This window comes from Cricetulus griseus, chromosome 6, assembly GCF_003668045.3.
Source record: "Cricetulus griseus strain 17A/GY chromosome 6, alternate assembly CriGri-PICRH-1.0, whole genome shotgun sequence".
NCBI classification, from domain to species: Eukaryota; Metazoa; Chordata; class Mammalia; order Rodentia; family Cricetidae; genus Cricetulus; species Cricetulus griseus.
Window position 1 is genome coordinate 153793297 of NC_048599.1, and position 14437 is coordinate 153807733.

Sequence of the window (14437 nt, forward strand, 5' to 3'; positions counted from 1 at the left end):
GCTGGCATGAATTCTGACTCTGAGCTGGCATCAAAAGAATAGTGGTCAGGTGTGGATGCTGAGATAAGGGGGTTTCCATGGATCTGGGATAGTCTGGGTCACACAGTGACACCCTATCTCAAAACAAAACAGGGAAGGGATACAGCTCAAATTGTAGAGCACTTGTGGAGCTCGCTGGAAGATCTGGATCCATCTGGACCACCCAGGATGCAGGTGCACACCTGTCAACACCAGACTATCTACACAGAAAATTCCAAGCCAGCCTGTGTTACAGAACACCCGATCTCAAAAGAACAAAGAAGGGGCTGGAGAGATGGCTCAGTGGTTAAGAGCATTTAACTTCTCTTACAAAGAACCTGAGTTCATTTTCAAGCACCCATATGGTGGCTCAGGTAAAAGGATCTATCATAATTGTTTGCTTCTTATCCCCTATTAATATAGCAGTGAGTTGGGGAGGTATGGATATTCTTGTAGTGGCTCCTGTTCTTTATGCTATCAGGGATCCTGCTAAGCCAATGGAGGAGGGTAGACTGAGATTTACACTCTGGGAGTAGAAGGAATTCCTATTTGCATGGGAAATGAAACTGAATGCCTAAATATGCCTATAGTCAATACTACCCAAGATTATTATAAGAAGTTTATATGCTTCATGCATCTGGTTTTGAAGGACAGGAGCTTAATGCTACTAGTTCCACACATCCACCATTGTTTGAGGAGTAGGTTACCAACAAGGGATCTAACTGGATACACTGGCAACAATGTAAGAGTGAGAGACCTCCAGTGCTAATTAATGTCTTCAAGGAGATGTCATCGATGTTAGGAATAGGGAGCTAGGTGATCTTGACAGATTCCATGGTGGGTGAGCAACAAACATGCCAGGCTGATCTTACATGGAAACGAACTTTTCTTGGGAAGGGAGTGGGAGAAGAGAGGGGAGAGAGAAGAAAGTGAGAGACAGGGAGAAAAGAGAGAGGAGAGACATGACAGACAGACATCTATCTGACTCCTTGGAGATAGGTGGAAAGAGAGACAGCAGGTTGGTGGAGTTTGCCTCTTAAAGGGCCAGGGTGTGTACACCTGCCATGTATGTGCACAGCGGTGAGGGGTGGGGCCAGGTTTGCCTGGATTACAATAGATTGGAGTCCTTATGGCTTCCCTCAAGGAATATATTCTCACTCAGAGTTCAGATGGAAGTGGTATAGTTTGAATGAACTGTAGAAATGAGTGCTTCTGTTAAATGAACCTATCAGCTGGCTGCCTGCACAGTCTCCCAAGGTTCCTCTGTAACATTGGGGCATCCATTTTTGCCTACTGTGGGAGCCCACAGTGACTCCGTTCCATCTTGACTTGAGGTAAGAGATTTCAATTTTATTCTTGCTTCTCAAGGCCAATCATCAGGATGTTTGACTTAGGGCGTGATTACTATATGTTTTAAAAATTGAGGTAATTATGCTTGTTTGTTCCTTGTATCGTGGTAAGGAAGTCTTTTGCCCTCCCCTTTTGCTTTGGGTATAAAAGGAGTATGATAAATTCCTGAGAGACTTTATCATTTATTACAGAAGTATCAATTAATATTCTAGGTGATAACCTACTAGAATTAACTTCTGATGGAGGAAACTTCCTTTGCAAAGTCTTCAAGAAATACAGAATCCAGAATATTTTTTGCTTCTGCCTGTAGGGGCTACTAGGAGGCAGGGCTACAGTGTCTCACTGCCTGTAATTTTAAATGTGCTAATTGCATTCTTTCTCTAGCCTGTATATATGTGTGTGTGTGTATCATAAGTACATTCCCAATCTACTGGGCACATGTATCTGTGGGAAGTCAGGAGGATGACTTCTCATTTGCCTGTGTAATCTTGATATACAGAATATATACTAGGTGCCTTGAATTTTCGAAAAAGCCCCAGAGAAAGGAATCCTTTCTCCCCAGGGTGTCTGAAAGTCTCCTCGGAAGGTCACTCCTACTGTAGTGGCTCCATTAGACCTGCCTAGGGGGCCTTCTGTGATGCAAAGGCCTCCTGGAACATGGCAAACAGTCAGTCATGCATCTCCTCTGCAAGCTTGAGTTAGAGAGGCAGCTAGCAGAGGGGAGGGTGTCAAAGGGTTCAGATGTTTCCAGTAATAGAGCAAAGGGACTCTCAGGGAAATCTACTCAGAGTGCATACTCCAGTTCCATTCAAAAATCCAAAGAATTAAAAACAGCATGCTCCTCATTAGAAAACATGTTTATAGAGGAAACAGATGGCCAAAACTTGCCTGTTGGAAGGGCATTACCTGTTGTGGAAAACTGAATTTGTAGAGTTTGAACAATGTCAAGCCACAGCTGAAATAAATTGGGCCCATCAAATTTCCATTATTTTTGATATGCTTGCGGGAGAAGGCATTTTTCAGGAAACAGATCAGTTAAATTCTGATGAGGTAATGTATACCCAGGTTAATGCAGCTGCCACGAGGGCCTGGAACAGGCTTCTATCTTCTGGAGGGCAGACCGAGGACTTGTCAAAAATAAGGCAGGGACCTGACGAATTGTTTCAGGACTTTGTCTCTAGGCTAATGCACACATCAGACACAATATAAGTGACCCCAAAAATTCTACCACAGAACTCCTACAACTGATAAAAAACCTTCAGTAATATAGCAGGATAAAAGATTAACTAAAAAAAATCAGTAACCCTCCTATACACAGAAGACAAATGGGCTGAGAAGAAAATCAGATAAACATCACGCTTTGCAATAGCCATAAATAACATAAAGTATCTTTGGGTAACTCTAACCAAACAAACGAAACTCCTGTATGACAGGAACTCCAAGTCTTTAAAGAAAGAAATTAAAGAAGATATCAGAAAATGGAAAGATCTCCCATGCTCTTGAATGGTAGGATCAACATAGTAAAAATGGCAATCCTACCATTACCTAAAAAAGTAATCTACAGATTCAATACAATTCCCATCAAAATCCCAGAACAATTCTTCACAGACCTTGAAAGAGCAATAGTCAAATTCATATGGAAAAACAAAAAACCCAGGATAGCCAAAACAATCCTGTATAATAAAGGATCATCTGAGGGCATCACCATCCCTGCCTCCAAGCTCTACTATAGAGCTATAGTAATGAAAACAGCTTGGTATTGGCATAAAAACAGGTGGACCAATGGAATCAATCATAGACCCCAATATCAACCCACACACCTAAAACCCCCTAATTTTTGACAAAGAAGTTAAAAATATAAAATGGAAAAAAAGAAAATATATTGGACAAATGGTGTGGTATAACTGGTTGTTAACATGAAGAATGCAAATAGGTCCATATCTATTGCCATGCCCCAAACACAAGTCCAAATGGATCAAAGACCTCAATATAAATCCATCCACACTGAACCTCACAGAAGAGAAAGTGGAAAATACATTTGAACATATAGACACAGGAAGCTACTTCCTAAACAGAACACCAGTATCACAGAACAATTAAGTGGGACCTCCTGAAACTGAGAAGCTTCTGTAAAGCAAAGAACATGATCAGCAAGACGAAGTGGCTCCCTACAAAATGGGAAACGATCTTTGCCAACCCCACATCTGACAGAGGGCTGATCCCCAAAATATACAAATAAATAGAGAAATTAGAAATCAAACTACCAATCAATACAATTTAAAAATGGGGTGCAGATCTAAATAGAGAATTCTCAACAGAAGAATCTCAAATGGCAGAAAGACACTTAAGGAAATGCTCACCATCCTTAGTCATCAGGGAAATGCAAATCAAAACCACTCTAAGATTCCATCTTACACTGATCAGAATGGCCAAGATCAAAAACACCAATGACAGCTTATGCTGGAGAGGATGTGGAGAAACGGGAACACTCCTCCATTGCTGGTGGGAGTGCAAACTTGTACAGCCGCTGTGGAAATCAGTATGGTGATTTTTCAGAAAATTAGGGATCAACCTACCTCAAGACCCTGCAATACCACTGTTGGGCATATACCCAAAGGAGGCACAGTCACACCACAAGGACATTTGCTTAACTATGTTCATAGCAACATTATTTGTAGTAGCCAGATCTTGGAAACAGCCTAGATGTCCCTCAACTGAAGAATGCAGTAAGAAACAATGACATCCTAAAATTCACAGGCAAATGGACAGAACTAGAAAAAACCATACTAAGTGAGGTAATCCAAAGCCAGAAATACAAATATAATATATATTCACTCATAAGTGGATGCCAGACATAAAGCAAAAGATACCCAGCCTACAATCCATTACTCCAGAGAAGCTTGAACCCTCTTCCAGAAACAGATGGAAACAGATGCAGAAATCCACAACTAACCAATGGGCCAAGCTCTCAGGAGTACAATCAAAGTGAGGGAGGAGTGATAATATGAAGAAAGGAGTCAAGACCATGATGGGGAAACCCACAGAATCAGCTGACCTGAGCTAGTGAGAGATCACTGACTCAGGTCTGACAAATGGGGAATCTGCATAAGACCCAACTAGATTACCTTAATATAGGTGACAACAGTGTGACTGGGACAATATATGAGGTCACTGGCAGTGTGTCCAAGATCTAACTCTAATGCACAAACTGACTTAGTGAAGCCCATTCTATATGGAGAGATACCTTGCTCAGCCTAGAACAGGTGTGTGTGGGGTGGAGTGGTGCCTTGGTCCTGCCTCAACTAGATCATGGGACAGACTTAGTAGACTTCTTATGGGAGGCCTTACCCTCTCTGAGGAGCAGATGGGAGGAGGGGAGAGTGGAGGGAGTGGAAGGAAAGGAGGGAGGGGGAACTGGGATTGGAATGTATAAAATAAATTTAAAAAGGAAAACAAAACATGAAAAGAAATACAGTAGCTGTGTGTGGTGGCACAAACCTTTAATTCCAGCACTAGAGAGGCAGAGACAATCAGATCTCTGTGATTTCAAGGCCAGCTTTGTGTACAGAGTGAGTTCAAGGGCAGCCAAAGTTACACAGAGAAATCCTGTCTCAAAAAATGAAAAATAAAAGTAAAAGAAATAAGGCTGAAGAGATGGTTCAGCAGTTAAGAGCACTGACTGTTCTTCCAGAGGTCCTGTGTTCATGGAAGAGTCTGCCAGATATTCTGCAGAACACAGAAAAAAATGACCGATAAACTGCCAATACAGGTGGACAGTTTAAAATTTCCTGCTTCACTGAGAAGTCTCCCAGACACACTGCAGCCTATGGGCTGAAGATGGATGCTCCAATGTTAGAGCAACTTTGGGTGACTATCCAGACAGGGAGATGTCTCTGTCAATTCTAGAGTTTATATACTATCCTCTGAGGTCTTTGATGGAGTTGAAGACAGATAGTTATGATTATGGTTTTCCTTAGTTATGATAAAAGGTAAGTTACATATAAGACTTTGGACTCACAAAGATAAGATAGATGATAGAACATTTTCTTTAAATTTTGCCAAATGTTAATGGACTAAATATTGTTAACTATGGTTCTTACTTGATAACTGTTTTGTTATATGTAATTTTACTATTAAAGTTTAAACCCTTCTTTTTATTTAGACAGAAAAGAGGAGATGATGGGGGATGTTCTTCTGTATATGTTTCTCTTATTGGTTGATGAATAAAACACTGATTGTCGAGTAGAGGCAGGAAGATAGGTGGGGCTAGGAGACGAAGAGAATGCTGAGAGAGGCAGAGAGGCCAAGAGACGCTGTGCTGCCAAAGGAGTAACATGCTGGATTACAGGCAAATCACAGCCTCGTGGCAATACATAGATTAATAGAAATGGGTTAATAATTAAGACAGAGCTAGCCAATAAGAAGCCCTAGCTATGAGCCTGAAGGGACCAGCTCCCCATTTCGGCAGCCATAACAGCCGAACACATGCTTGCCCTGACCTTGCCTTGGTCACTAGGAGGTCAGATGCCTGCCTCGTGGCAAGGAACCAATCAGAAGTTAGCTGGTGGTGCTATGCTTTACGGCTCTGGGTGTGCTTTACGGACAAGTGCACAGCAATGACACGCAGAGCATAGCAACCACCCTAGGAGGGCCTATGAGCCATAACAACCAGTTGACCAATCAACACAGGGCAAACCCTCCAAGCCTGGAGGCACACCAATCCTGAGCCTGTGAGTACCCCTAGACACTCCCCTTTCGCTGCCCTATAAGATCTCTATGCAGATGCTTCGAGCTGTCTTTCCTAGCCATCCGCTATAGTGGGTGGATGAAAGAACCGAGCTAACATGGGGTTAGCTCGTTAAACAACAATAAAGCCTCATGCAGTTTGCATTAAGCTTTCGACTCCGCCTGGTGATTGGGGTGACCACGGTCCTGGGCTGAGATCCTGGAGGCCTGAGCTTCCTGCGGTCTTACAAGCCAACAATTTACAAATTAATATAGTGTCTGTGTGTATATTTGGGACTGGAACGGCTGTGGGACCAGGCTGGAAAGAAACTCCAGCTACATGACGCCATGGGAAATCTATGTGCTTCCTGCATAACAGATTACAACAGCTGTGCTATGGCAAATGGGCCATTATGGTGGTTGCATCTCCCCCAGCCTGAGTGTTGAACCCTTGTGTGGTACAAAAAGACTGGATAGGATCTGCACGGTATTTTGGTAGAAAACCAAGTGTGATCAATGTTCCTTTTACTAAACAAGTTGATTGGTTATTTCAAAATAATGATTAGTGGGTAATTGTTTTTGCTCAGTTTTTGGGCCAAATTGATAATCATTTTCCAGGTGCTCTATTGTTGCAATTTGCCCAAATACATTCCTTTATACTTCCTAAAGTGATGAAAGATCCAATAAAAGATGCTGTGCTGGTTTTTACTGATGGTTCCTCCAGTGAAAGGGCTGCTTATGTTATTATGGTAAAGGTTATGTAGTATAAACAGCTCCAGATTCAGCTCAGATAGTAGGATTATGAGCTATAGCTAGGATTTCCCAGCTTTTTGTAGAATTCATTTAATTTGTATAGTGATAGTCACTATATTTTTAGAGACCTCCAAGCTATAGAGACTGTTCCCTGCATTGGGGCTAGTAATGGTCAGGTTAGGATGCTGTTTCAGCAAATTCAAGATGCCATTCATCAAAGAAAGTTGCCATGCTTTGTGGGTCATATTAGGGCTCATTCCAATCTTCCTGGCCCTCTGGCTGACAGTAATAACTCAGCTGATAAATTAACACAAATGGTCACCTTGTCCCAGGTATTATTGGCTCAACAGTCACATGCCCTTCATCATCAGAAGAGCTGAAGTTTAATAAAACAACTTAGCCCTAGCAGGGAAGTTGCTCAGCAGATTGTTAATCATATGATGTTGGTCAAAGTGTTTTTCTATGCCTTCCTTAGGGGTAAATCCTTGAGATCTGCTTCCTAACCATTTATGGCAAATGGATTTTACTCATATTGCAGAATTTGGCAAATTAAAATATGTGCCTCTGACAGTTGAGACCTATTCAGGGCTGTTGATAGCCACTGCAAAAATTGGGGAAACCACCAAACATGATAGCTCATTGCTTAACATGTTTTCATATTTGGGGATTCTGGAAATTTTAAAAATGGATTGGGATATATTAGTTAAGAATTTCAGCAATTTTTTCCCAATGGAAAATGGAGCATAAAGCAGGCATTCCTTATGACCCTCAAGGACAAGGTATTGCTGAAGAAGCCCATGGCAGGCTCAAGATGCAACTTTAAAAAAAACCTAAAGAGTGGGGGAGTTATGTCCTCAGTCACTACATGATGCATTAAATCACAGCCTCTCGGGTTTAAACTTTGTGAATGTGGATGCCCGTGAGCAATCTTCTGTGGAGAGATTTTGGAATGATGGCACTTGAGCAACTTTTGCTCAAGTGAAACAGAAGGAACCTTGCACTGGATTATGGAAGGGCCCCAACCCTGTTTTAATTTGGAGTCGAGGGCATGTTTGTTTGTTTGTTTGTTCCACAGGAAGAAAATGAAGCTCGATTCCTGTCTGAGCACTTGGTGCAGTGTGTGGAACAGAGGAGTGCCAGCCCTGATGATAGTGTGGCTGGTAGTGCTCCCCCAGGAGTTGGAATGAGATTTGGTGAGCCTATGTTCCTGGTCCTCCGATATTACATCATGCAGTCTGGGAAGGGAAGGAGATTATAGTGATGGTTAATGGTTTCCTGCCTTCTTGATAGACCTGCTGCACAAATTTCCCAGAACCCCATGAGTTTTAATTATTCTGGATCCAGCTGGGGAACACCTATCTGTTTTTCCAAAAATAAATCTGTGGCTGAGTGTTTGGCCATTTGTCCACACTATATCTTGGGATGCAGAGGTCGGTCACCTTAGGCAGTATAGTGTTCATCTGCTGTCGAAATAGGAGGTCTGGAGAGCAGGTGCCTCAGAGATCTCCCCTCTGTGGGAAAGAGACTTGGAGCAATCGAGCACTATTTTGGAGGCGATGTGTGGCTAAAGCCCCTCTTCAGTAGATGAGGAGGAGGGGGAGAAAGTGTTTGCTGCTAGTATTTAGTACTTGGGAACTGGAACAACTCAAATGTATCTTTGGAAGTTGATAGCAGCAATGCATTGGATTTTAGGAGAGGGAAAAGAAAAGGTTCAGAATTACAGAGTTACTTATTCCTCACCCACCACAAAAACATTTTCTTGTCCCATGATTGGATCAAAGTTATGAGAATAAGAATTTAAGCAATTGTGTGTCCATTGTTAATAATCATACTAGAATAATGGTATTAACCTGTTGATGTTTGTAACCTCTTCTGTTCACAATGAAAGTGTTTTTGGATGGAAAAAAAGGTTAGAGCTCATCTGAGAGGAATTTGCCATGATGCTAAGGAGTCTTTAGATTTGATGATTTAAAAAAGCAGATTTGGATTTTGATGTAGCTGAAGCTGCTGGAGGAATCCTGAACAAATTTAAAGTGGCTCTTTCATCTTGGCTACCCTTTACCCCGTGTGTATGGCTAGGCACTATCTGCTTGCCTATGATTTTCAAGTTTCTTCTGGACTCTCGATAGAAAGTTGGCTCAGAGATACATGGCGTCCAGCTACACACTTTCCCTTGACCCTTTATAAACAGAAGCTGGTAGTCAAAGACAGGTAAAATCCTTTTGCCTCCAGTCAACCTAAGACAAGGCACGCTTTGTAGAATGTATATACCAATGACAGGTAGATCTGGAAGGTTGCAAAAAACAACCTAAAGTTAAACTTATCCTTGCTCCTCAAGGCCAAATAACAGGATGTCTGAACAAAGGTGTGGCTGCTTGATGTCTTGTTCTTCAAGACCAAATAATAAGATGTTTGACTTAGGTCATGTTTACTAGATGTTTTGATTAAACAAGGAGGTAATTATGCTTGTTTGTTCTTTGCATCATGGTAATGAAGTCTTTTGCAGTCCCTTTTTGCTTTGAGTATAAAAGGGGTATGAGAAATTTATTCAAAGCATCTACTGTACTCACTGAGAGCCCTCCTACTTTATCTTCTGTCTTTTGTCTCTTTCCTTTGGAGAACCTCACTCCCCTTTTCAGGCACGTTCCACAGGTTGGCTGATCCTGACAGCCTACGGGTCTATCATATATCACTGTTTTTCCTGATTAAAGGCTATCCCAACCTTGTCTTGGCAAAGTTTGGCATTCCTTTCTTTAGTGTATTGCTTGTCCAATTTGGACAACATATTGTCAGCAGTGGAGGCAATGGCACTTTCTTGCCCAGTGGCTTAGTTTTGCCACAAAGAAGGTAAACTCCATGTGGAGTTTCTTCGATGCCCATCACCAAGTAGATTGGTGCTGCCAGGAGCAGACATGTCTCATTGTCATAAAAAAAAGAAAAAAAACAATGTTATTAAAACATCTAAAATGCCATATTCTATAGAACTCTGAGGTTTTTGAAGATGACCTATCTATCTAAAATATGTTTGACCTTGAAAACATACCAATACAACTGTTCAATTGTAATAAATGACTAATTGCTAACCTGCATTTCCTTATTATCCTAAATAGTTGGTGATAATAACTTTCAAGGGCTAAAAACTTGCATTAGCTTGTTAAATGAGTTGTATAGGTATAATACCTTGGCCATGATTAGAAACGTATATACAGTATGTTCTAAGAAAAATAATCTTAAATTTGTATCAGTATACCAAAATCCATACCAATGTAAAATATTTAAGACTAGTAGTTGCTATTTTGGTTTAAAGGTAGATTCAATAATTTACCATTTTATCCTATTTCTATTGCACTTGAATTCTAATAGGTCTTAATAATAAAATCCTGGAGTCAGATATAAGGGTAAATGCTGAAAGATCAGAGAGACAAAAGAGCAAGCCAGAGCCACATCTCACCTTCTCAACTTCCCAGCCAAGAAGAGCTCCTCTCTCCCCCACAACCATATCACTTCCTGTCTGTCTGTAAAGACCTCCAGACCTTTATAGTTAGCTAATGTCTGTAGGGAGCCGGTTCCTGCATTCTCCATTACAATAATGGTGCCTGAAGACACCAAGATGTAAATTACTTCACAGGCGCTGGGTAATCTCCATTCCTTTGATCTCTGCCTATCCCGTGGCTCATTTGGCCTGAGGAGCTGAAGCCATTCATAGGGTAACACGTCCCAGGCGGCTGCTTGCCAGCCTTTATTAAGGAAAGGGATTCTTGGTTCAGAGTCTCCGCTCTGGTAAGCTTATGCTCTCCCAACTCTCAAGATGCATTAAAGCTTGTCTGCAGAAGGATCCGAGTGTCCTGCGTGTATTTCTTGCCGGGAGAACATACAGCGCTCGGGACAAATGTCTAGCTCCACTTTCTGATTTTCAGGCAAGCTTTTAAAAAAAAAAAATTTGATTGTATGTGTGTCTTTTTAAAAAGATTTTATTTATTTATTATGTATACAACATTCTGCTTCCATATATTCTGGTATATCTGCACACCAGAAGAGGGCACCAGATCTCATAACGGATGGTTTTAAGCCACCATGTGGTTGCTGGGAATTGAACTCAGGACCTCTGGAAGAGCAGTTGGTGCTCTTAACCTCTGAGCCATTTCTCCAGCCCCACCTGTCAAGCTTTATTTGTTAGAGAAGAAACAAAATACCACCACATTCTATATTCCCCTCTTTTCCTTTTCAGAGTAGATTCAATAATCTACCTTTATATCCTATCATATCTATATCCCCCTGAAGTAAGAATTTACAAAAAGTATATTAACCAATTTATTAAGTGGCACAATGGAAAGACAAACTCGAGCATACAAAGCAGAAGCTGATGCTGATCCAGCCACCACTGATCCTGCATTGCCTCTCTGCCACTTGACTACACCAAGCACAAGCCAGAGCAAGAGTGAGACTACCCCTTCTCTCCTTTAAAGGGGGTCCTGTGGCAGACAAGAACCACCACTTCTATGGGTCAGATAACCCAAGGCCATGGATGGAGCAATTTTCCACTACACTGACCACTTTTGTCTAAATAAGAAGGTTCTAAACCAAACTATATACAATGAGAACAATTATCCAGGAGGTGGTGGCACACGCCTTTAATCCCAGTACTCAGGAGGAAGACAACAGTAAATCTCTGTGAGTTCAAGACCAACCTGGTCTACAAAGGAAGTTCCAGGACAGCTTCCAAACCTACAGGGAAACCCTGTCTCAAAAAAATAACAACCCACAATTATCAAGTATTGTCCAGGAGAAAGGGTAATAACATACACAAAAACCTGACTACAGCCAGGTGTTGGTGACGCACAACTTTAATCCCAGCTTTTGGGAGACAGAGGTAGGCAGATCTCTGTGAGTTAAAAGCCAGCCTGGTCTACAGAGTCAGTTCAAGGACAGCCATGGCAGTTACATAGAGAAATCCTGTCTTGAAAAAAAACAAAACAAACAAACAAACAATCAAAAAGGATAAAAAGCAGAACTAAAACCAACAAAAGCATCAAGCAAGAAACACACACTAAATGTCCCAGTTATAGATAATTGGCAAATAACAGATTGTTCCAAATAGCAGTCCTATCCTGAAGAGTCTAAGTCTTGTCCCTAAGATACCTTAGCTAAGATAAGAGAAAATAGTAATTCTGACCATCTAGTCTTCAGCCCCATCAAAGATCTGAGAAGGAAAATAATATTACCTGAATAAGTAGGAAGCATAAGCAAGCGACTTCCAAAAGGTATAAGAATTGACAGAAACAGCTGGCTCCTGGACGGTCACCCAAATTCTCTCTGAAATGTTGGGGCAACCAACTTTGGCTATAGGCCTAGAATATCTGACAGACCATTTCAGAAGCAGGAAGATTCAGAAGACTGTCCTACCCTGTCTTGGCAAGTTTCAGCAGTTCCTTTTCCTTCCGTCCTGCTTGTCCAGATTAGACAGCATGGTTACTGTCAGCAGTCTAGGCAAGGGCAGTTCTTTGCCTGATAAGTCAGTTTGCCAAGAAGAAAGCAAGCTCCATATGGAGTGTCTTCTCTGCCCATCATTTTCTTCGGAGTAGTTCAGTGCTGCCAGGAGCAGTCATGTCTCACGTCAACAGGACTCTAAGTTATTAAAATATTTTTTAAAAGACTTTATTTAATTATTATGTATGCAACATTCTACTTCCATGTATATCTGCACATCAGGAGAGGGCACTAGATCTCATAAGGGATGGTTATGAGCCACCATGTGGTTGCTGGGAATTGAACTCAGGACCTCTGGAAGAGCAGTTGGTGCTCTTAACCTCTGAGCCATCTCTCCAGCCCCCTATTAAAACATTTAAATGACATTTTCTGTAGGTCTTTGAAGTGTTTGAAGATTACTTACCTATGTGGAGTACATCTCTGTGCATCTAGAGAACCTAATGCAAGTGTAAGTATGGCAAACATGTGTGACTGTTAACATCTAATTCTTTTTTGTTTGGTTTGGTTTTTCGAGACAGGGTTTCTTTGTGTAACTTTGGGGCCTATCCTGGCACTCGCTCTGGAGACCAGGCTGGCCTCGAACTCACAGAGATACGCCTGCCTCTGCCTCCCGAGTGCTGGGATTAACAGTGTGTGCCAACACAACCCAGCTAACCTGTAATTCTTAATGACCTACACAGCTTAAAGACTAAAGCTTCACAATATAAAAATAGTCTTTAAACAGATGTGTAGCATGAGGATAATGACCTCAAAATTGTAACAATGTATAAAAATATCTTTTTGCAGGGTGGGGGTTTCAAGACAGGGTTTCTCTGTGGCTTTGGAGGCTGTCTCGGAACTAGCTCTTGTAGACTAGGCTGCATAAAAATATCTTAATCAGAGGTAGAAATGTATAGTGCAATATAACAAAGATATCATTTTTTAAAGATTTATTTATTTATTATGTATACAGTGTTCTGTCTGCATGTGTCCCTGCAAGCCAGAAGAGGGCACCAGATCTCATTACAGATGGTTGTGAGCCACCATGTCGTTGCTGGGAATTGAACTCAGGACTCCTGGAAGAGCAGTCAGTGCTCTTAACCTACAGCCCAACAAAAATATTCTTTTTTTTTCCAGTTATATTTATTTAATGGGTAGTACAGTAATCATCTCAGAAGTCTCTGTCTTCATCAGATGTTTGAGCCCTTTGCAAAACCCTTTGTTTCCCAGCTTTAACATCCATCTTTAGTCCATCAATAATATGATTTTCTTGTTGTAGTGCATTCTGAAGTTCTTCCTCTGAAGAAAACTGAACCCAACCCATGCCTCTGTGAAAGCCAGTCTGTCTGTCAAAAGGTACATTACACTTTTTTACATTGCCAAACTGAGCAAAATGTTTTCTCAGCTCACTCGCCAGGGTCCAAGGAATTCTCCTGATAAAAGCAACATGCTGACCACCACGAGTACGCAGCGCCATTGCTCGGCCCACAGCAGAGGCTGCCATGTTAAAATCCAAAAATATTCTTAATTTGTATCAATATACAAAATATCTTAAGCAGAAGTAGAAACATACATACTTAATTTTACATTTGTGAACAGAAACTTTGCAAATAGAAATAGGAACATACACAATATGACAACTATAACTTTGAATTTGTGTCAATATACAAATTACCTTAGGCAGGAATACAAAAATAATTTTACATATGTATCAATATACAAGAATCTATACCAATGTAAATTGTCTAAAACTAATATTTGCTAAAATAGTTTATAAGCACATACACTAATCTACCTTATCCTATCCTATCTATTCCCTTTTCCTTTTCCAAATGAGATTCCTGAATCAAAACGTCATTGTTCCACCCCAACCCTATTACAATTTATAATCAGCTCCCAACAGAAGACAATTATCCATAACCCTGAGAAAACAAAATCTGTTGGGAGAGGGGCATTGTTTTCTTAGAATCGCAACAGTATCTCTTATGGGATCCTGTAAAAAACTAAACCAATGGTTAAGTTTCATGCGGACTAGCTGTAACTTTGTAGCCAGTCTCTGAGTAGTGTGGGTAAGGCATATCTCAAATTCTAATCTGAAGTCCTGGCTAGAGTGTTGTAAGAAGGT

At 41.1% G+C, this 14437-nt stretch overlaps 1 protein-coding gene across 1 annotated transcript; it reads right to left on the minus strand.

Annotated features, from left to right (window-relative positions):
* Window positions 1–13483: 13483 nt before the first annotated feature.
* Window positions 13484–13816, minus strand: LOC100750546 (SRA stem-loop-interacting RNA-binding protein, mitochondrial-like). Its single transcript, XM_035446719.1, has one exon. It carries the CDS (start codon window positions 13814–13816, stop codon window positions 13484–13486), a length of 333 nt encoding a protein of 110 aa, XP_035302610.1.
* Between the last annotated feature and the right edge of the window lie 621 nt (window positions 13817–14437).